The following is a 21726-nucleotide window of genomic DNA, read 5'->3' on the forward strand; positions in this document are numbered from 1 at the left end:
CACAGGGAAACTCTTTGTCTCCCTCTGCATAGAATAGGGGCTAAAAACAATTCTCTGTCATGGAGATGAAACAAACAAACAAAAAAAAAAAAACATTCAGGTCCTCTTTGATCTCTTGTTTGTCATCCAGGCTCTTTGGTAGCCATGCTTTGTGATTGAACATGCACATGTTTGCTCCATTGCAGTGTGAGTGAGGATTATTTGCCCCTGGGCTTTATGCATGTGTATGTGTGTGTATACAACAGGTGGGTGTGTGTTTGTGTATGTTGAGGGACAGGCAGATGTTTCAAACCATAATAATGTCAAACAGCAGCAGGCTTTTGATGACGCTCCTGCAGGGCAAAGCCCTTTCCCCTTTCACATTTGTGTAGCCAGAGGACCAGAGAGGAGTGTGCTCTTTAAGGATGATGTATGCAGGAGCAAACACGTTCTGCTCCATTTTGTTACAATTTTCTGCAGTCATTCAAGCAGTTTTGCATGCCTCACAAAAGATTTGAGCTCACAGTTAAACGTTTGAGAAAGTACATTTACTACCATGCAGCTGAAAAGATAAGAGTAAGAATATTTAAGGCATTAAAAAAAAAAAGATCCTATGCTCCAGTGCTTTGCTCCCTCTGTCCTCTGTGTCAGTCTGATGCCCGGTCATAATTCTGAAGGTGCAGAGTTTAGCCTGCAGTAGTGTCTGACAGGTCTTCATGGTTTGATTTAAGAGGACGTAATATAAAATATAACTCTTTTCTGGGCTTCAGAGATCACATTTGAGCATCTGAAGTCACCACCAAGTGGGGAAAAATTAGCAAAAACACAACTGTGGCTTTTTGTTTTGGGTCGTCTGGGTTTTAAAAATATTTTATGCAGTGAACCGTTTAGAATTCATTAGGAACGGCTCAGCTCAGAGGAGAAGAAATTCCAGCCTTTGCCTCTTTATCTCCTTTAAACTTCAACTTCAAGTCAGCTTGCATTAAGAGAACCGGGAAAGAAGAAAGCCAAGGCCTTTTATTCACCTTTTGCAATAAACTGCAAATTAAAGTTTATTGCAGAACTATAATTTGTGGCTATAAAGTCAACATAAATTAAAGAAAAACGTAAATGATCTTTCCTGCGACTGACTGGCGACCTATCCAGGGTGTACCCTGCCTCTCGCCCGTAACGTTAGCTGGAGATAGGCACCAGCACCTCTCCCGAACCCACTAGGGACAAGGGTGTTAAAAAATGGATGGATGGATAAATGATCTTGTCTATCCATTTTTTTCCCCAAACAGTAGTTAAGGAATTTTATTTTTACTCATTATATGGAGTGTCAATGCATTTTATGCAACTTGTTTAGACTATCTAGTGGAGAAATAATAAACTCTCCTTGGTAAAACTGCGGAAAAATTGAAGCAATCAGGTTTTTTACTGCCAATTCCGATACCGATCACCCATGAGGCCGATCTTTGCCGATCACCTGGATTAACTGTTCCTTCCTAGATGCTAAAATAAGAAATGTAGATTACAAGCAGCTTTAGGAGCAGCGATTTTCTTTTACAATTTAGTTGGCTCTGATTATTTCTTGATGAGCAAACCTTGAGGTAGTAAGCCCTAGAATTATACAGATTCCTTGAAGAGCCTTCTTGAGGACTAGATTTATTTTACAGCGCAGGCTATGGTGGTCGGTACTTAACCCTGTTCTACTAATCAAACAATGAAAGGACATTTCCAAGGTTGTTTCTCCCTTGAGAAAAGAAAATACTTGATACTTTTGCCATTGCTGTTATCAATTGGCTGTGAAGAAAAGGGGGAGCATCAATTTAAAGGATACTCACCTCATTAAGCAGAAACTGATTATATATATCTACACTGGCTGGCCTTTTGTGAAGTGGAGTATCAACAGTGTAGGTGTGTACTGTTAAATGAGCCAGAAAATGCACCAAGCCCAATTTATCTCACATGTGTAGCCAAATTAATGGGCATCCTGAAGAGTCAACGATTAAGAGCAAGCACAGCTACTCATAGCAGAGCCCATATTTCTGAACACTGAGTGCCTTGGATGCCATCTGTGTTGCATGTGCTGATGATTATGACACTGACAGTTTTCCACCCATAACATCAAGTTTCCACACATTGTGCATCAAGATCATTCCTTTTTAAATATCTTCTAAAACAGTTGATTACACATTTCTGCCAAATGTACGTAGATAATGTCACTCTCCTTATGGCAGAGTAAGCTTAGATAAAGAGTCTCATAGAGCGAGCCAGATTGTGTGTGCGTGCGTTTTTTTTTTAAGGCATTTCATTTTTTGATTAAAAGTAGCTATAAATACTCTACATCAACTGCATTGTAACTTTTCTGACCTTGTTGCTATTAGTTTGAAATCTGAAACACCCATCTTGTGCAGAATGACCTTATGTTAAGATAAATTCCCACTAAATGCATTTCAAGGTGGATTTGTAAAACTTGAATGGACGAAAAAGAGCAACTGAGTGTCTTATATGTCACTTTTTATTTCATCCTAAAATGTACTACCTAATAAATCTCTTGGCTCTGTATCTTCTAATAGATTTCCTGTGGTTTTCTTTATGACAGCCAGACATTGAAAAAAAGAGTTGTTACTGATAGAAATTACAACTTTCCACTTTAAAGGAATAGTGTTTAAGAGATTTGGCCACCATTACTTTAACTGACCATAAGGATCACTTAGCTGGAAGAGGCCACTGGTGTTGGAGTTGCCCGTAGCTGTGTGTATTAAGAAAGCAATACTACGATTTCCTTTTCCATCACGGGGAGCATATAATAACCTGTTGTCCCTATGAGTCTGATATTATGTTGATTTTCTGTCTGGCTCTTGCCCAGAGTTGCCAAATGAATCTAACAAGGTGGTAATTAACAGATGGTAGGGGTTTTCCTCACTGTTTCTGGAGCTATGCTGTCATAGAATGGCTCATTAGACGCCCGCTGCCTCCACTGATTGTGACTTTCCTGCACCATCTCTGCACTATTTTAGGAAAAGATCTCTGAACACGGATGCTCATTGTAATTATGCTGCCTGTTAATTTAGTGCTTTGGTGAATCTTTGTGATGGTTCCTAGTTATTTTGACCCCATTGAACTAAGAGGTGATGTGCAAAGATTCACACCAAGTTGAGAGGAAAATTGATAGTTTCTCCTGAGAGGTCAGGTAAACCTAAACTGAATGTTTATTTGTTTGTCACACCTTTAAGGACTATGAAAACCCAATAGAGTTGTCAAGCAGGCACACCAATATTTTACATTTCAATTTGATGTGTCAGTTATGTTTAGTCTATGTATTTTACAAAAACCTGTGGGCTGAAGTCTTGCATTTTGATCTCACTGATGCAGTTTTCTTTAATTGCTGTGACATCACTTACAGATATTTGCAGATGGTAAGGCGAGGAAAGGTTTGTCCACTACCAAGGAGATGATGGGCGGCAGCATGTGCTCTGGTTTCACTCTGCTTTCTGTTTGGGACAGAAAGTTCTAGTTCCCTTATGCAGCATGTTTTTAATTTGCAAATCTTAAAATATTGAGGCTTATCCTGTTATTTTCCAATTTGCAGTTGAAGTTCAAGGCACAAAGGGGTTGCAACAACAGGTGCTTAATATGCTCATGCCCTCTGAAAGACAAGATGTCTGATTAAAATGGGAAATAAAAGGGAGAGGAGCAGGCAGTTCCAGAAAGAAAGATGATCCAGGATGGCGTCTAAGTATAAAAGTGATCTGGGCTCGGGGTGTGGGGAGGCCTGTGGGGGTCTGCTACGGCTGATGAATCTCCGCACTGAGAGCGGCGCAGTCGGAGATGGAACGATAGAGAAGTGATGAAATGGGAAGCAGAGGGAGGTGTGGTGGGCTTCCACATGTGTTCCCATGCATCATCATTACTCCTCTGTGCTGAGACCCTTCTCCACTCCCACCATCCTGCCCTTCCCTGCTCCCTTCGTTTTTAATAACTCTCCGTCCTTGAACTGTTGCCCCCGCTTTTATCCACCGTCTCACCCGCCTGTATGAGAGAGCGGCTCGAAGCCAGATGACCATCCACAAAGGCCTCCATTGTGTCCCACATGCCTTGTAGTTGCATGATGTGCTGCTTTGTAACATAGCAGTTCGCCCCCCTACCCCTGCTCTCCCCTCATCTTTGGAGATATGATGCAGTGCACTAACGCAACCCGACAGGCGAGCCACAAAGACTACACTGTTAGATGCTCTCGAGTTGTCTACTTTGGGTAGCAGGGGTGATTTGCATTTGTTCGTGTGCGCGCTCGAATGAGGGTACATGAAAAAAGATTGATTTTACTGCATCAGTGGGGTATCTGCTATTAGCTGCGGCTGATCTCCCGTGACAATTACGTCTTTTGTTGCCTACACTGAGACCAGCTTATCTCTCCAGGCAAAATGTAAAAAATGGATTTTGGGGGTCTCTCCGGTGAAGGAATAATAACTTTCATCTGCTTTAACACGAAAACAGCCTGTGACAGGGAATGAGGTGTATGTTCTCGTTTCAGAATTTGTGAAGTTTTCATCTCTTTCTGCTTCTGGGAACATAAACCACAGGCCTGTGGCTTTTGAGTTGATGCATAGCCAGACACGGCTTTTGTTTCCTTGACCCAAATTCCTTGAATTTGTTGCGCCATTTAAAACTCCATGGAGTTGCATAACTGAGAACACTTTGCCCCTGCTTTTACCCCTGCCGGTTACTGGACATCAATCTGAGCAAAGCAGATGATTAGTTTGTGTGTGCTGCAAATCTAAAGCCCCAAGAGTTGAATTGACTTTAATACCTACTGGGCATAGAGACTGAAATGTTTCCGTCAAATTTCAGGACAACGTTTGGGTAAATTCTGAGGCAACATTTTGCTGAAACCACTTACAGCAGGAGGCATTAATTTTACCAAAATGCTGAATTTCAATTCATTAAGTTTAAGGCATTTTTTAACTTTTTATTTCAATGAAAGGTAGTCTCTCCTGCAGGACTTTACTGCTGAGAAACATTGTTATTAAAAGCTCTGTGTGAGTCTCTCAGGAGAAATCTTGCAACGTGTCAGATGCCTCACACTTATAACAATTTCATTGCTTTCAGTGTTAGATTTTTTTTGCCACCATGAAATTTAGCAGTTTTCCAGCTTTTTTCTGCTAGTTTCTTGATATTTTAGCCCATGTTGTATTGATGTATGAGTGTGTCTGAAATAAAGAATGGGCTCAAATTCAGCTGAAGAATGTATGACAAAGGAAATCCACAATAACATCTGATGGGGCAGCTTTTATTTTTGTTAGCCTTTCTACATTAAATGGTCATTAAATTCTATTTGTACCAGAGGTGACGTCACACTGTGTGTGAGAGAAAGCAGTCATTGTTAAGCTATTGAATGCTGTTTAATTTTCCAGATACCAGTCAGAGCACAAGATAAGTCCCCCTCTGCAAATAAATCACTCATGTATGAACATACAGCTGGCTTATCAACTTAATCAGGATATTTATAGCCACAAAATATAAGTCAAGGCATTCCTTTAGTCTCTTTTGGTCCATTTATCATGTAGGCTGTATACAAATAATCAAGTCTTTATTTTACTGTGATTTGTAACCCTTTTTTCTGTTTTCTCTCTCCTAGATTGTACATAACAATTTCATGCACATGATCAATTTTGTAAATGGTGTTTTGTTAAAATTTAGTGATTTTCTTTTCTTATTGAGGGGTTGGCAGCACTGTACTTTCTGACTTAATTTTTAAATGTATCACTGATTTTGAAAGTAGTTATATTTTTGTATTCTTCTACACTGAAGAGTGTTACAGCAACCGACTGAGAATTATTTTCTGTTGAAGATCCGTTGTGAGACTGCACAACTTGAAAAAGTAGCTTCAATACATAGAACTACATTCCGCGTACTGTTTTCTTTTTCCAAAGTGGCATGCGATGACATTTTGAGATCCTTGTGGTTGTTGCCTCGGAAAGCTGTGGGGCAAATTCTGCAAAGCAACTTTGAGAAAAGAGTACTTCCAGCTGTCCTCCAGGACGAAATGCCTTCTAAATTCTCAGGGAGTCCACACATGTGGCATATTGCAGCAAACACAAGGGACCTCTCTCAGTTTCCCTCGTGTCTCTTCATTTGGTTGACATTCCTTCACTCGGGGGACAATGAGAGATCTATTTCTTCTCAAGTGTCTCAAGTGCAGCTTGAGCACAGCTGCTGAGGTCCTCAGGACTCTGAGGTGTTAATCCATTTTGCTTTAGTCAAAAGTTGGTGCACAACCACACATCCAGCTCATGAGCCAAGACACTACTACTATACTCAATATTAGGTTCAAAGAATGAGGCAAGACCACTAAAAAGGCTGCCTTTATGTGTTTCCAGAAATATAACAAAGCTCTAGTGATATTTCTGTAAAAAAGTCTAACTTGACATAGATTTCAATCTCACCATTTTATTAAAAAAGCTGAATGTGATTAAATTATCTCTCAGCCAATCATGTAACGTTAATGGATGAGAACTGTTCCATCTTTTTCATCACATAACACAACAAACTGACAAAGTCCAAGTCTTAGTATGCTACTGTTATTTTCAAATGTCTTTCAGTAAGGTGGTATGTGGAAAACAGTATTTACTTTGGTGGTATTTGTAAAAGGTTGGAAAATAATAGAAGTATCTCAAATCTCAAGCAGTGTTTTTAAAGGGTTAGGGTTTTTCAGTGTGGTGACCTGTTCATGTTTAACTAAAGGAGTATAGATAGTAACTAACAGATGATGACAAATGCAAACCATGCTCCTTAGTTTTTTTTCAATTAGTTTTGCTCAAATAAAAGCCTCCAGAGCTTCAGAGCTAGAGGCTGGAGGCTGTTATCCAGACACAGCTTTAACATAGCCAGATCTTGTTCCTTAAGATACCAATCACATGACCAGAGTTCACCTTAAAAAGCCAAACTGAACATTTTGGATTATCAATACCATTGAATAAATGACTTCTGTGTAGAGTTAATTTGTGATTTGGTTCTCTGATGGAAATTTTTATGTCCCTCTTTCTAGGTAAAGTGTTGAACACGGATTTACGTCACTACCTCAGTCTGCAGTTTCAGAAGGGCTCCCTGGACCACAAGCTCCAGCAGGTGATCAGGGACAACCTCTACTTGCGCACCATTCCCTGTGAGTATCTCCCACAAGCTCAACTTTTCTACATTCTCCTCTCTTATATTTGTGTTATTGGTATTATTGTCTCAGTTGGAAAATTCAGGTGTACCAACAGTAATTTAAAGGAAGCATAAAGAATAACAAATATTATAAAAGATGGATGGATGGGTGGATGGAAAAAATTAAAATAGGAATCTGTGTAAATAATAATACTGTACTGGTATTAAAATAGCATACTTTTATTTAAAAAATTGATTTCACATGCAAAAACAGTAGAATTTTTACAAGAAATGAAAACATTAAATAACTACATGGATGTATACATTTATTGTGTTTGTTGGGAGTAATGATGCTTATAAAGTCTTACAGCTGCTGAGAAGAAGGATCTGTAATGAGGCTCATTTGTGCGCCCAGGATGCAGCAGTCTGCCACTAGTTATATTATTTATCTCAACATTAGATATTAGAGTTTAATATGTCTAGATTTTCCATGCTAAGTCTTAAATTGTAGACATTCCTTCATTTCCTTTTACCATCAGATTACTTCTTAAGAAGTACATTTCAGGTCATGAATTTGGAACTGACCTGGTTAATAGACAACATGTCTTTTTGGACCAGAAGCAGTTTTAAAAAATGTCTGTCACTCTGAGATATTTCCATATGACTCAATCTGTTTTTCTGAAATAGTATGGAAAGGTGTAGAAGCATTCTTACTGCTGACTGACCCTTGTAGCAACAGGTGGGGAAGGAGTAGTGTTACACCCGCCTGTGCTGAGTAAAGCTCATAAAAACCTGGTTCTCTAGATCTCTCTCTAGAATCTCTGTAAAAGGTCGTTTTAACTTTGCTTAAAACCTCATTATACCTTGATGCTGGAAACCAGCTTTTCTCTCTGAAATCCTGTAAATTACTACAACACCTGCTATTCGGCTTCAAGCAGATCTTAATGCAAAAGTAACGAGAATAAACACTTTATAACAACTTTAAATGGAAGGCTGACATTTTCTATCAAGGCTAAAATACTTTTATCCCGTAGGGAAAATGATTGCAGTATTGACGGATATCATAATTCCTTAGTAGTTTATGTTTTACAGTAAATTAAGTTCCTTATTTTCTCTGTTCCTTGCTCCTATATTACAGTGTGTTCAATGCTCCTCGGAAACGGTGAAATAAATAACCACAAAAGACTGATTTTCAGTTTACGCCTGAGAGACTTTAAAACAGACAGCAAGGCCTAAAGGTTTAAATAAAAGAAAAGCTGTGATCCTCTTGACTGCACATTGGAATTATCGACCGTTTCTGCCATTTCTCATTAGAAGAAAGGGACTTTTAACATTTTTCCCAAAACGAATCATTTGGAAAGCTTTAATTTCTGCCAGTCTGTTTAAGGGAAGGTTATTCCAGATCCAACAGTGCTGGACTGAATACTTTGGTTATAATCAGCAGGATTTTCTTGTCTTGCTGATGGAGATATGTGACTTCTGCTATGCATGCAAAGCACCCTTAGAAACAGTGTGTTAGGCCTTGTTTCAGCCAGCAGTCTGGCAGTGTGCACCCTCAATAAAATCTGGATTATTTTGAGGAGGAAAGGTAAAGAATAAGTAATTTCCAATAACCTTATTGAACAAGTCTGCACACTAATCTAATAGTTTTGAGCATATTTTGATTCAATTTAAGCATACAAGCTTATTTTTTTTCTCTTTTTTAACATTTTTAACCCAAAACCTTTAAGTATCTTTGGAAAAGGTGCAGACAAAACGGGATTTCATTTCTCACTGTCACTGTGAGTCGAAGCATACATGCAAAACAACAAAAGCTTTACTTCACCTCAGGTGTTGCCAGCAGGGCAGTGAAAAAAAAAAAAAAGATTTCCACACAGTATGAAGGCTTTGGAAGGGCAGACTGGACAAATGGTACTACTGAAGTCTGAATGCTGAAACTGAATTTAATAGTAATTTGCGTTGTTTAATTTTATTTCGAACTGGTCGTATCAATCAAGAACATACACTTCAGTGGGTTTCTGCATACATTTTAGATCCACTTTATGTGAAAATAAGATGACTCACATCCTGAATATTATGACTAATTTCTTCCTGAACTATTTTTAGTGCAGGAAGTGTTTTTTTTTTTTTTTTACCTTTCTCGCTTTGACATTGTAGAGGACAGAAAAATAAGCCAACATTTTCAATGTGAGACATTTTAGTGTGGCTTCAGTAGCTCAGCATATGCATCCTTTCCCCTCCGCTCATTCAAGCCTTCAGCAGAGCCTCATCACAGAGCGCAGAGCCACCGTGACCCTGGGAGGAACCTGGATAGCCACTCCAGCATGACGTCTGTGCTCATTGCAGCAGTCGGAATAAGGTCTCGGGGAGAGGCAAGCGTGACTTTCCTTCCTGCACCAGACGCAGCAAGTCTTCGTTAAGCGTTGCCCTTGTTTCATAGAAAAGACGAGATCAGCTCAATGCCAAGCCAGGGCTCCAGGTTACCATAAAATCCTGCAGGCTTTGCGAAATCCTGACCCCCCCTAAAGCTATATATCCAGCTACATCTCTCTTTCCGTTTGGATGATGTCTGTCACAGCAAGGCGAATCAGCTCCACTGGTTTCATTGCAAGATCAACAAATGGAGGAAGAGTTGTACCAATAGAAAATGGAGAAAATGTGCTCCACGATTTCAATTGCAGCAATTTGTTGGAAAGATTGAAGAGATGCTCGGTTTGAGTGTGCAGGCTTATCTTAACGTATCACTTTGTATTTTTACATAAAAAAAAACAGATTGCATCTCATCCAGAGTGGCCCATGAATTTAATAAATGTAGCCCAGGGTGCTGCAAGAGATAAATGGAGGTAAAACCGGGCTAATCCCAGCTGAGATAACACAAACATCAGAGCTATAAGTATATCTCCAGATCTGCTACACTTATTACATTTCATTAGCCAGAGCATGCAATTTAATTTTTTCATACAAAAGCAGGTATAGAAAACAAAAAAAGGATATTAGGCTACTTCACTCATTTTCATGCCATTCAAGGCTTCAGTATAAGGTTCATTAAACTGAAACATATGGCTTAGATCATCTCTGTGCAGTAAGCTCAATATATTAGTTTTACATCAACATTACATGTCCTCTAGGACTTGGACTGATGTCTATACTCTTCCCAGCAAATCCCAGCTAAGTCCCAGCAAAGGTTTTTTTTTTTTGGTCATTGCTTTGAACACAGAGAGTATAAACGGCTTATTAGACTGACTCTCTAAAGGGCTTTTTCTAGTCTTACAAACTAACACTTTACACTTTCACACATACTCACTCATGCACCGTAAGGCATACAGAAGCAAGGTCATGCAAGGTGGACGAGCAGATGATCGAATGACTGAGAGATTATTTGCGGGATATCTCCACTGTGAAAACCAGCTTACATGTGTAATCTTTTTGCCATTTTCCTATTTGCAGTTACAAAGAAATGTGAAACTCCTAGCATTTTTCATATGAGCAGGTTTCTGAGAATAAGAGAAAAAGGTTTTCTCTTGAAAACTTGCATCACTGATGAATTTCAATAATATTTCTACATCAGCCCAACGCAGCAAACAAATTGGCCTCAGTGGAAATTCACCGGCATGAAAAGTTAACTTGTTGCTTATGTCAACAACACAGACGTCAGAGAGAAGTCGGGATTTATAATGTCCCAGAACTACCTCAGTATTAGTTTTTGGGATAATTAGAACATCAATGAAAAGTTATTGCGGACAAGTGTTTATTTCCATTCTATTTTGATAAGTTTGACTCAACCCTCAAATTTTTGTTACTCAGAAAATTGTAATATCGTATTCGATCAAAATAAGGATTTTTAATCCGGTGATGTTGTCTTACTGAAATGTATTCAATAAATTAGTAAGATTAGAACCACCTTTTGGTATTACACATTTAATTAAGGACTTATCACTGTTTTTTTTATTTGTCTGATGTAAATTTTAAATGAGAAATTTTGTGTTTTTATTAACTATAATCATAAAGTCACCATAATTAACAGATAAAAGGCATCCATGTAATTAGTCTAAGTAGTGTGTTTCATTTATTGATTTATTTCCTGAAATAAATGGACATTTCAATAGTATTCTAAACTTATATCCCTATTATCCTTTTTTCCTTCACTCAATTCTTCATTAATATTCTTGGCTACAATAATCAGTGAAGAGCCTGCTTCTCTTACATTTTTTCTTTTGTAGCTTATTCTCATTGTTGAGCATTGACTGTCGAAAGTCTGGACAGCTAACAAGCCAGCAGTCTTCCTTGTGAATGTGTAGACCTTACATTTCTCTATCAATAATCCATTGTTCATTGGTCTTATGCAAGATTAAAATTGCTTGAGATACTGGACTTAAGTCTCAGCATTCATAGCGATGAGCTTTTTTTCTATGATATTAATGTTGGTGATCTAAAACAGCAAATAATCAGAGGAGAAAACCATTTTCTATTTTTAAAAATGACCCTTTTCCCTTTTGAAAACCCTGTGTAGAAACCAGGGTTGAAAACAGTCTTGTGTCCAATTTAATGTTTTCAAATAAATTAAAAATGGTGTTGTGAAACTGATTTTATGCCCTCTAAAGTGTCAGCTCGGCTCACCATCATTTGAGATGTAATCTTGGTTTTTCTAGAGCTGTCTCTCCACTGCAGGCACATGGGGCTTTAAATCAAGTTTAACATTTTCTTTCTGTCAACAAACATTCTAACTGCAGGAGGAGATATAATGTCTGAAACAGACCACTCTGTTGCAAAACCATCTTTTATTCTGTCAAACAATATTCCAAGGAGATATGTGAAACCATAAAAGGGAGATGTGCAAGCTTTATTTGGATTGGACAAATTGGAAATTTAGATATTTAATTTTTTAGAGATGAATTAGCGACCTCAGTCCTGTCTCCCAGCTGCTTCAGACTATCGACACTCCAACAAATGCCACACAATTTTATCTCTATGAACTCTGCGCATTAAGCCAGGACTTATGAGGATGGACATGATCACTGCCAGTGTTGTAAACATCAGATTAGGCTTTCATCTGTAGGGTAGTGGAAGCAACTCTGGTCAGTCAGTTTGTGGAGATTATTTTGGGAACTTCTAAATCCGTATTTGTCTGACTATTATTAATTTGATCTCATTTTCATTACACTATTTGCCTCACCGTAATCTTTAGCTCCATTACCAAAACTGACTGGGCCACTTGTGAGTAGTATCACTTCCAAATACAGAACAACATGTTGGTAAAATTTAGAGATTTCATTAAACTTGAAAGGGTTGGAATAATTTGCATCTTAGCTGTATTTCAATTATTTATAAATTTATATACATCAACTCATCATTTTATTTGCTTAAGTTAGTTCTTATTGTGTCAAATATGTGATTTGCATTTTTTATAAACCAAAATAAAATGTTCTCATTTTAGATCTGATATTAGCAATAATTCTCTGTTTTAATCTGTTGAATCTCCTGTTTGCTCCTTTGGGCTGATGTACAAACATTCCTGGTATTCATTAATAATGCAGAAGTTAAAGAGAAAATCTTTCCTTGTTATTCTCAGAATCCTCCTTATATACTGTATCAGTGTTGCATTAGTGTCCTTAAAGAATTGTGGTTGTGCTGCTGGGCACAACGTAAGTTCGTGTGAGTAATTAAGACCCTGTTCATTATCATCAGTTACACTCCCTTTGGTTTCTGACAGCTGCGCTGCTGCGTTGAGGCTGTTTTTTCCCCTTCTCTGATTCATGTTTGAATAATGAATTCATCGCTTTGCGGTCCCAGCTCTGTTGACTATTCATGATGTAGACGCAGACCCTCCCCTGAGTGCTGAATCACATCCCTGTGGGCATGTTGCATACAGTACTGCATCCATTCTCCCACCCCAACCCCCTGCCGATCCTGACTGTTAGTTCTTGGGTTGTTCTTCTGTCTCAGACTTTCCCGTTGTTGGCAGGTACCACTCGGCAGCCCAGGGAGGGAGAAGTACCTGGAGTGGACTACAACTTCATCAGCGTGGAGGAGTTTCAGGAGCTGGAAGAAAGTGGGATCTTGCTAGAAAGCGGCACATATGATGGTATGTTCTTCAACCCGGCAACACAAATTCGTAGATGAGGATAATGAGAAAACAATAAATATATGTTTGCCAAATTCTTACATCATGTTGACATGGTGCCATTTTCACAATACTGCCCCAAGAGTTTTCTTTCATTTTCAGTTTTGTTTTATTTAAATATACAAACTTGAGTTAAAATAAATATCATCTTAAGGCATTTTACAAGTGGATATGAATAAATGGTCCTCTTCATATCCACTTATATAAACATCAGTTTATTCTAATGCAACCCAATCAAATTGTCAGATTCAGATCCATTTACATACAGTTCATTTCAATGTAACTGTAGCTAGATACAATGGCTCATTTACAAACTACTAATTCCACTGACAGATTTTTTCTCTTTTAACAGGACATTTTTCTTACAAGTGAAAAGATGTGATAGTTTAAGTGGTACTTTTTCATTAGTAGTAGGAAGGTGTTGACCTAAAACAAGCTACTATGTAAGTCTGTCACTTACATAACAAATTTTGCTGGACAATAATGTTGTTGTTTTGAGACAATGTTCAAGTAATATAGTGGTAATGGCAAAATATTGCAGAACACATTCTCAAAGATCAGTAAACTTTAAATTCTAATGAACATTTAACACTGGAATTGGAAGACATTTTAAATAACCAATGTAAATAAACAACAAATAAAACTAATTATGTAGTCTCTTTAAACAAAATTGTCCTTCAATAAAAGTCTAGTTCAGACCAATGCACTATCCAGCTTTTGGTAGAAAAAAAAGAGAAACACAATAAATTATCCAAATCGAAATTATTGAGTTTGTTTTAATTGATTTATTACTTTTTGTAACAGGCTCACACCTATATCTTACTGAAAAGTTACTTATGAGTTAGTTCTGTCTAAATTTAAGTGTGTTAAGACATTTACATTAGAAAGTAGACAAAAATACTTGGTTAGATATTGTGTTTTTGCAGTTAAGATAAATTTTAGTGAACAGTCAGGAGAGCATAAAACAGATGTGAAGAATCTGGCAAAAGACCAGGTTGTAAATGCTAGGCAATTATGTAATCAAATGCTAATAGACTCATGAATTCCAGGTCCCTGCATTATTAAAGAATTAATTTCATAAAAAGATTGATAAATGAATCAGAACTAATGAAAAGCAATGAAGTGCTGAACTATGAAGATGAATTATTGCAGTTTAAACAGCCTGGACTGCACTTAGACCTAGTTCTTTATGAAGGTGAACTGGTACAGCACTAGATATAGACAGGAACCAGAGGGAAGCTATTCCCTGGAGTGACCAGAGAATTACATTGTTGCTATAATTCACAGTCCCAGTCCATCTCTCTGACATGCCTGCTGGAATGAAATTGTCTTGTGAATTTGCTGAGCTGTGCATCAAGCGAAATCAACACATTGCTCATGTCATCAAATTCCCACTGCAGTGATAAAGAACTGGAGGTAATCTTTTCACACATGATTTAGTTTTCTGCAGCAGACTTTAGCTCGGTCACCTACACAAATGTGTTGGGAAAGCCGGGCTCTATCCTCTGCACACATATAGCCCTGAGTGACTTGGCTTTCAACCTTGAGCCTCTGAACTTGTCTCCGGGATGAATAATGGATCTGCTCGGTCCTTTCCTGCCTAATGTAATGCATATATATGTGGTGAAGACAAAGGTCCATAAGCCCTCAGAGAGTTAATTATTAACGCCCCAGCTGGATGACCTCAGAGACTCCACATTGTGAGTGTTCAATAAAACTTTCACATGGAAACAGACCTGAGTGTAGATATTTGGTGCTCGAGTCTAAACATAATGGATGATATTCTCGTAGTAAACCAACCCATTGGAAGTCAAAATGCCATAGTTAACCAAAAATATAAAGCAAAAACATTCCTTATATGCTTTCATATCGTCAGATTAGATTACAGTTTTGTTGTTTTTCCTGTTTGTGACTTGTTTTCTTTACTCTGCAGTTTCTAATTTCCTCTTGATGTTTTATGTCTGCTTTATGACTTGTCTCATTTATTTGTGACACGTCTTGCTGGCTGAAAAAAACAATTTCCTTCCTGCAACTCCAATCTAATGTGTTAAAGGCTCTGGGGAAACCACCCTCATTTCCAACCTACTAATGTTTTTAAAAAGAAACTTTAGTCATTATTTATGGTTGTCTTTCTGCCAGCCTTCTTTCTCTTTCCTTGCTTTCTGTGTAGCTGATTGAAAGGAAAGATTGACCTGGTCTGTCATGTTTACAGCTGTGTCTAATCTTCCAAACCTGGGAGCAACAGAGGCTTCATAGGGGCGCAGTTAATCTACAACCGAAAGCGATACTCTCGCACTGTTGTGCTGGACTTAGTAACTGCTACAGTGGGACTTTTACAGACTGTTTTGTTGTGCTGCCAGTCAATAATAAAAAAAGCTTGTTACTGAGGGCTATTATTTTGAAAATGGTTGACCAAGCATCGGATTTGTGAGGTCAATGCTGTGCACCACTCCATTGAATGTTCAGTCTTGCATTCCTAAGAATTTCTTTTTGGCTTAGTTCATTTTAAGCCTCACTAATACATCTACAGTATAAGCTGCACAATCCATGTTTTTTCAGTGTGAAAAAAAAGACAGAATACGACAATAGTAAATTATTTCCATCCTTTGTTTTTTTTCTTTTGTCCCACTTAAATATTTCAGATAACAAAACACATTTTACTCATGGATAAATAAATAACCTGAGTAACTTTAAAAAGCGGTTTTCAAATGATGATTTTATTCATTTAAGGAACAAAGTTATCCAATCTGACCTGACCCTCTGTGGAAAAATAACTCCCCGACCCCTATTGTTATATCATGAATCAAATATGATTAAGCTACTTTTTTTTAGAAAGCTGAGCTCAATTTCACAAGCCATACCCAGACCTGATCAATAACTAACCTGCAGATATGATAAATAATTTAAAGAGAAGCTCTCTGGCAGCTGAAAGATCAAAAAAAGCAAAAATATAATCTAAAACCCACAGAAAGCTTTAGAAAATTGACATAAAAGGTGTTGCCTTTACTTTAAAGTGGATTTTTCAGTAATGTGAGCAACAATAACTTCTCTCTTGCATTAGGAACCCTTTATTAGTCTTTGCTACCTGCAAGCATCATAGTCTTGACTGGCCTTAAACCTGTTTGGTGTTTATTGATTTTACTATATGGTGGGTTTTGTTAGCTCACTTTTTACAAGTATGTAAAAGTGTTTTGAATTTATTTATTTATTCAGAGAGATCCATCACTTTACAACTGTGTAATTTTGCAGTTGATTCCTTACCGACAAACTTCCTTATTGCTGATTCAGACAAATCTGTCAAAAGCGGGCAAAAAGATTTTAACTATTAAAAAAATGCTACTTTATCCCCCTTACTTATTTTTGCAATGGTTTAATATCTCATTATACTTTGGTGATTAAATATATTAAGGCTAATAGCTGCTAGAAAAATGATAAATCCAACTTTGATTCATGAATTACTTGGTTTCTATCACAATTACAGAATTTTAAAAATGTGTGTCCTTGTTTTGCAGTTTGCAATTGTGTCATTTTTGGGAATTAAAGGCTTTTATAAGTTCTGTGGCAAAGCTCCATATCTGTGGATTACAAAAACACAGGGTACTGGGCCAAAATTCACTCAGCATCAGGGGTGAAAAGGTTGATGTGTTGGCATCTGAGCCTTACTTCCAAGAATTTGCTAAAAGGGCTTTCATAGATTAAAACGATCATTAGGGATCCTGCAACAGAAAGCATGAAACTTGCATAGCTGCACGAAATGAGGCAAAAAAGCAAATTGAAGAAGAAAAAACTAAATTAAAGCACCAAAAAGAAAAGTTGAGAGCATGTGCAAACAAAAGAAAAACATTAAAATAAAGGACGATGATTCATTTTGTATGACTTTATACAAACAGAATGAATATAAACTGAAAGGAAAGTTCATTCAAGAGAGGCAGCTGAAACTAAACTCTACACAAGGACAGAGAGCAGAGGAATGCAGTGTTTACAAGGTTGGCTTGTGAAGTGCTGGTACTCATGCCAAGCAGGGTTGGAGCGCTGTGCCAGGGCCAGAAAACAAGACGGGCTTCACCCACCTAGGGCAGTCAGTGATGGCCTCACTGGCTGCCAGTCTCACCCGAGGGAGCAGGAGACTTTCCTTACTGGTTAATGAGGGTTCGGTGTAAAGGGCTCAGCAACATTTATCCAAAATTTATCATTATTTGCCATGCAGTGCATACATTATACTGCAAAGAATTGCTTGAACTGCAATAAATGTTTGCTAATAATCAATATAGGTTGCAATCAAGGTCTTTATATCTATGCTATATTTTTTGAAACTTTTTAATGCATCACAAAACAGGTCAGACGGTAAAGATGTGGCGAAATGGTCAAGTCACTAATACACAACAATGAAGTTTTTTCAAAACAAAAACACAGACACCACCTTATTAATATTTGTTTACATTGCTTTTAAAGTAGCCATAGGCTACATGCTTCAGTGACACAAGCTAATTTCATAAGTTCATAATCATAATTTTCAGCCATTATTTACATCCTGATTTACCACACCTGGCTTCTTCTGGTGCAGAATTTTGGTGCGTATGTCACATGACTGACATAAAAGTCAGAAAAATGCAACATGACCATTCAGACTCCAGATGCTTGGAAAACAATTAAATATGTATCCAAATTTGTTCCACATATGGAGATGGCACAGATCAGATTTTTTGGGGGGGAGAAAAGATTGGAATAGGGCTCATCCAGACTGCACTAGAAAACTTGGATATAAGACACAAGGGAGGAAAAAGAGCACATTCTTTCTGCTGTGTGAACATAATCATAGAGACATGAGCAGTTTGTCACCCAAAAAATGCTGCTAATGACAAACTGTTTCCTTTCAAGGAAGTTAGGTCTTTGCTCAAAATAGTTTGGCAACTTCCATTATGAAGCATCATGGGTTTTTGAGACTATGTTCTTGGTGGCACGAAAAAGACATCTCAAAGATCTTGGAAAGGCCATCCATGTTCTGGCAGAATTTAAATGTCAGGGTTTACTCCAGCAGTGATGTGAAGAGAGGTGTAGAGATGTTATCACAGCTCTTTGATACCTTTTACAATTATCATAAATTTTTTCTTTCTACTATTACTGAAATTTACCTCATATTTTTGGTCTCGGTTTTGCTCAGTCTCAGAAGCTGAGCATGAGATATAGGGTCAGCTGTTGAGTAAAACAGATGGCATGGCATCAATACTGTCTGATGAACATGGAACAGACATTCTTTCCCACCAATGATTACAAGCTCTAATGGTGAATTCAATTCAATGGTGCTTCAAGTCTCTCCGGACCAGCAGCCTTCCAATGGGAGACGAGCTTAAAGAAAGGAGATCTCTCACTCACATAAAAACACTTCCTTCTTGCAGGGTTCACACCCATGCAGCACAGGTGAACAGCTGTGCTAGTAGTAGCTCAAACTAATACAAGGAAAAGCAAATTTGCTTTACGCTGTCCAGCCATCATGCACCACCCACCCACTAAGAGCTATAATGTAAAAACGCCCCGCTGACATGATCAGCCCTGTGAGCACAACTGGCTCCGCTGTGTTTTACCTCTGACAAAACCACCACTTGTCGATTTGCCACCCGCAGGCAAAAGGAAAACAAAACCAAAATGACATAAGCTGTCGATGACATCCCACTGTGATGGACTCTGATGTCTGCATCAGCTGTTCTCTGCTGTGTTTAAAGCGAACGTCCCTCTCTTTGCATTGCTCACAGTTTTTTTTTTTTTATCTCACTTCTTAAATACTGAAAATCTATATGCAGTTATTCGATCAGTCTGTTTCTAGAACAAACAGCAGGTCTTCTGATTTTTTTTTCTCTTTCATTGTTGCTTGTTTTTTTTTTGTAGTGGAACACAACATAAGTGGGTGAGTCACTTTCCTCCGATCAACAAGTGTCTATTTTTGCCAGGAAAACATGGTTGCGGGCAGCTGTTAGGATGATGGCTCACTGGCTTTTCTCTCATTTTCTTTGTTTTTTTCATACTGAACCACACATTGATCCCAAGGAGCCTGTAAAGAGGTGGTCACACTGACTTTCCTATTGGGCTCATATAAATCATTTTCATTTCTTTTGCAATAATGGTCTTTAATGAGGCAGAAAACATGAGGAACTGATTAAATCAGTGTTTCCTTACTCTCTTCTACTCTCGTGAAAGGCATTCAGCATTATTAATATGTAAAAAGCATACCAATGTACCTAATATTGACACTAACCACTTTTATTGCAAACAGCACAATAAAACAGAGAAGACCACACCCATGCCATAAACTCATAATATTTTATATTTCCTTTCCAGAAATATATTGTTTTGAAGTGAGCTGTTTGATGTTATGACCAGGTGGTGAACATCTGCATCACTTAAGCTTCAGAACAAGTTTTTTAGAGTCATTTAAGCCTGACTTAAGGACGTGAAAGAGATAAACAAATATAGAAAAACAGATAAAAAAGGCTTCTTGCCAAATGTGATGCTTTTACAAATAAAAGTGGATTTTTGCTGCCATTTATTGTCACAAATACAATCTTCCAAAAGTGCATGCTGGTCTGCAAGCTACATATTTGTGGCCATCAGGCTGTGATTTTACATTATTTTATAACTGTATATACATTTCCAAACCACCAGCACTGTTTCCCCAATAACCGGATGGCCAATAAATATCAGCTACATAATGGAGCAAGCTGGAACCTTCATGTCTGTCACAGTGTCATTAGAACATTACAACTGCGGCTTTTTACTTTCACTTTTGAAACAGTTCATTAGTTCATACTTTCTTGGGAGTAGGAGCGTAGATTGGAACAACATGGCATGCTCCCAATTCGCTGCAAAAGGAAAAATTGCCAATACTTTAATGCGTTTACTCTTCTTCCAACCAGCACAAATGTGATGTACTTAATTTACCAGGAGACCATGACTACAATAAAAGTTTTTCATCTGAAATGACATTATGAGAGCAAGCACCAACATACTGACAAAACATTTTCTTGAAGTTCTGAATTACAAAAAAGCTGCACGAAGGGCATCTTATCAAACTATAAGCAGAATTCTTCCTCATTTACTTCCTTGTGTCATCTATGACACAACAAAAACCAACAGAGTACTCACTCAAAGTGGAAATAGTAGCTTATTTTATGAGATTTCGATATGAGTATAACTGTATGTTAAAGTGTTGCTTGACCGACTATCGTAAATTAACCTTTCACTAATTGTAAAATTTCTTTTTGATGCTTCAGATTTGATTTTGAGTAGCTCTGCTCTAAGACTTTTTACCCTCAAACTTTGGAATCATCTGGTGAAATATTATTTCAGATACAATATAATTGGCAGCAGTTTTCTTTCATGCAAGGCAATTTTGAAGCAAAGTAATTATGATTGCAAACTTTAAAAGGAACTGCTACTAACACAAGACGCAATGATTTCCATTACATCTGCCTCTTTTTTAAGCAATTAGCAATTAAAAATGTTGATATTTTTCCTTTGTCTTTGAAGTATTGACGACAGCGTGCTAAAATGAAGTCCTATTAAGTGTCAGGACAGTGATATAAAGTTTTCAGCTAAGAAATCTCTTTACAGTGAATTCATATTTTGTTTGGTATAATTTGATTACTTCTCAGAATAATCTAAAAGCTAAAGCTGGGATTTTTGCAAAAGACTTGTTACAACCAAAATATACCTTTCAAATAAAACCTACGTGTTTTTGCTTTTTATATATTAGACATCACATAATAGTGATTAACATCAGGCTTTTTGTTAGCAAAGGCTCACACTGGCTGTCTGTCCAGATCACATCATCAGGTCTTAGATGAACTGAACTGTAAATCAGAGTTTAATCAGTTTCTGTAATGAAAAGATCAGCCCTTCTGAATCAATGCTGATTTATGTTTTTTTAACATGGTGTTCTTTCACTAATTTTTCTGTGTTGATTTATGATCCTTTGTGTTTACTATAATTTAGCTCCCATTTCACTTTTAGTATAAATCCTTTAAAGTCATACTTGTTTCCACGGGTTTGATCTTTCCTTTTTTTGGGGTTATTTTTCACAATAAACTCAAACCCTTATTATAGGAGAGCTGGTTGGAATCTTTGATGTGATTTATGATGCGTGGCGTCTAGATCAAAAGCAAGTCTAGGCGTTTTGTCACATTAGAGCCCAATTGGAGATAATGAGGGTTCCCAACTCATGTCACAATCAGATCCTCATGTAAAACTTCAAAATTCAGTCTCTTAGTTTTTTTCAGTTTTGTTTTTTGATTGTACTGTTTGGCATCCTTGCTGGACAATGTTATAGCTCCTCAACAATGGCTGCTTTTCATATTGCGGCTCATTAGTACGGTGTAATTACTATGCGATCCATCTCACTGCACTTCCTTATTGTGGCCTCCATCTCTCAGCTTCCTGCTAATGGGCTCTTACACGAGCTACGTGTATGTTTTATGTGAGAGCTTCTGGAGCTACAGAGT

At 37.6% G+C, this 21726-nt stretch overlaps 1 protein-coding gene and 1 long non-coding RNA gene across 5 annotated transcripts in view; one reads left to right on the forward strand and one right to left on the reverse strand.

Annotated features, from left to right (window-relative positions):
* Nucleotides 1-21726, forward strand: part of magi3a (membrane associated guanylate kinase, WW and PDZ domain containing 3a) — a 131827-nt gene that overhangs the window by 71680 nt on the left and 38421 nt on the right. For all 4 annotated transcript variants that reach the window (XM_028011469.1, XM_028011470.1, XM_028011471.1 and 1 more), the window contains exons 2-3: nucleotides 7013-7129; nucleotides 13076-13195. In XM_028011469.1, coding sequence (XP_027867270.1) covers nucleotides 7013-7129; nucleotides 13076-13195 — 237 coding nt within the window. The remainder of the gene's footprint in view (nucleotides 1-7012; nucleotides 7130-13075; nucleotides 13196-21726) is intronic.
* LOC114141069 (uncharacterized) lies at nucleotides 1224-21084 on the reverse strand. The gene is made up of 4 exons (XR_003594760.1): nucleotides 21075-21084; nucleotides 14690-14694; nucleotides 13714-13825; nucleotides 1224-1233 (listed from the first exon to the last, which is right to left on the reverse strand). It is a non-coding gene; the product is annotated as an uncharacterized LOC114141069 (long non-coding RNA).

This window comes from Xiphophorus couchianus, chromosome 24, assembly GCF_001444195.1.
Source record: "Xiphophorus couchianus chromosome 24, X_couchianus-1.0, whole genome shotgun sequence".
NCBI lineage: Eukaryota > Metazoa > Chordata > Actinopteri > Cyprinodontiformes > Poeciliidae > Xiphophorus > Xiphophorus couchianus.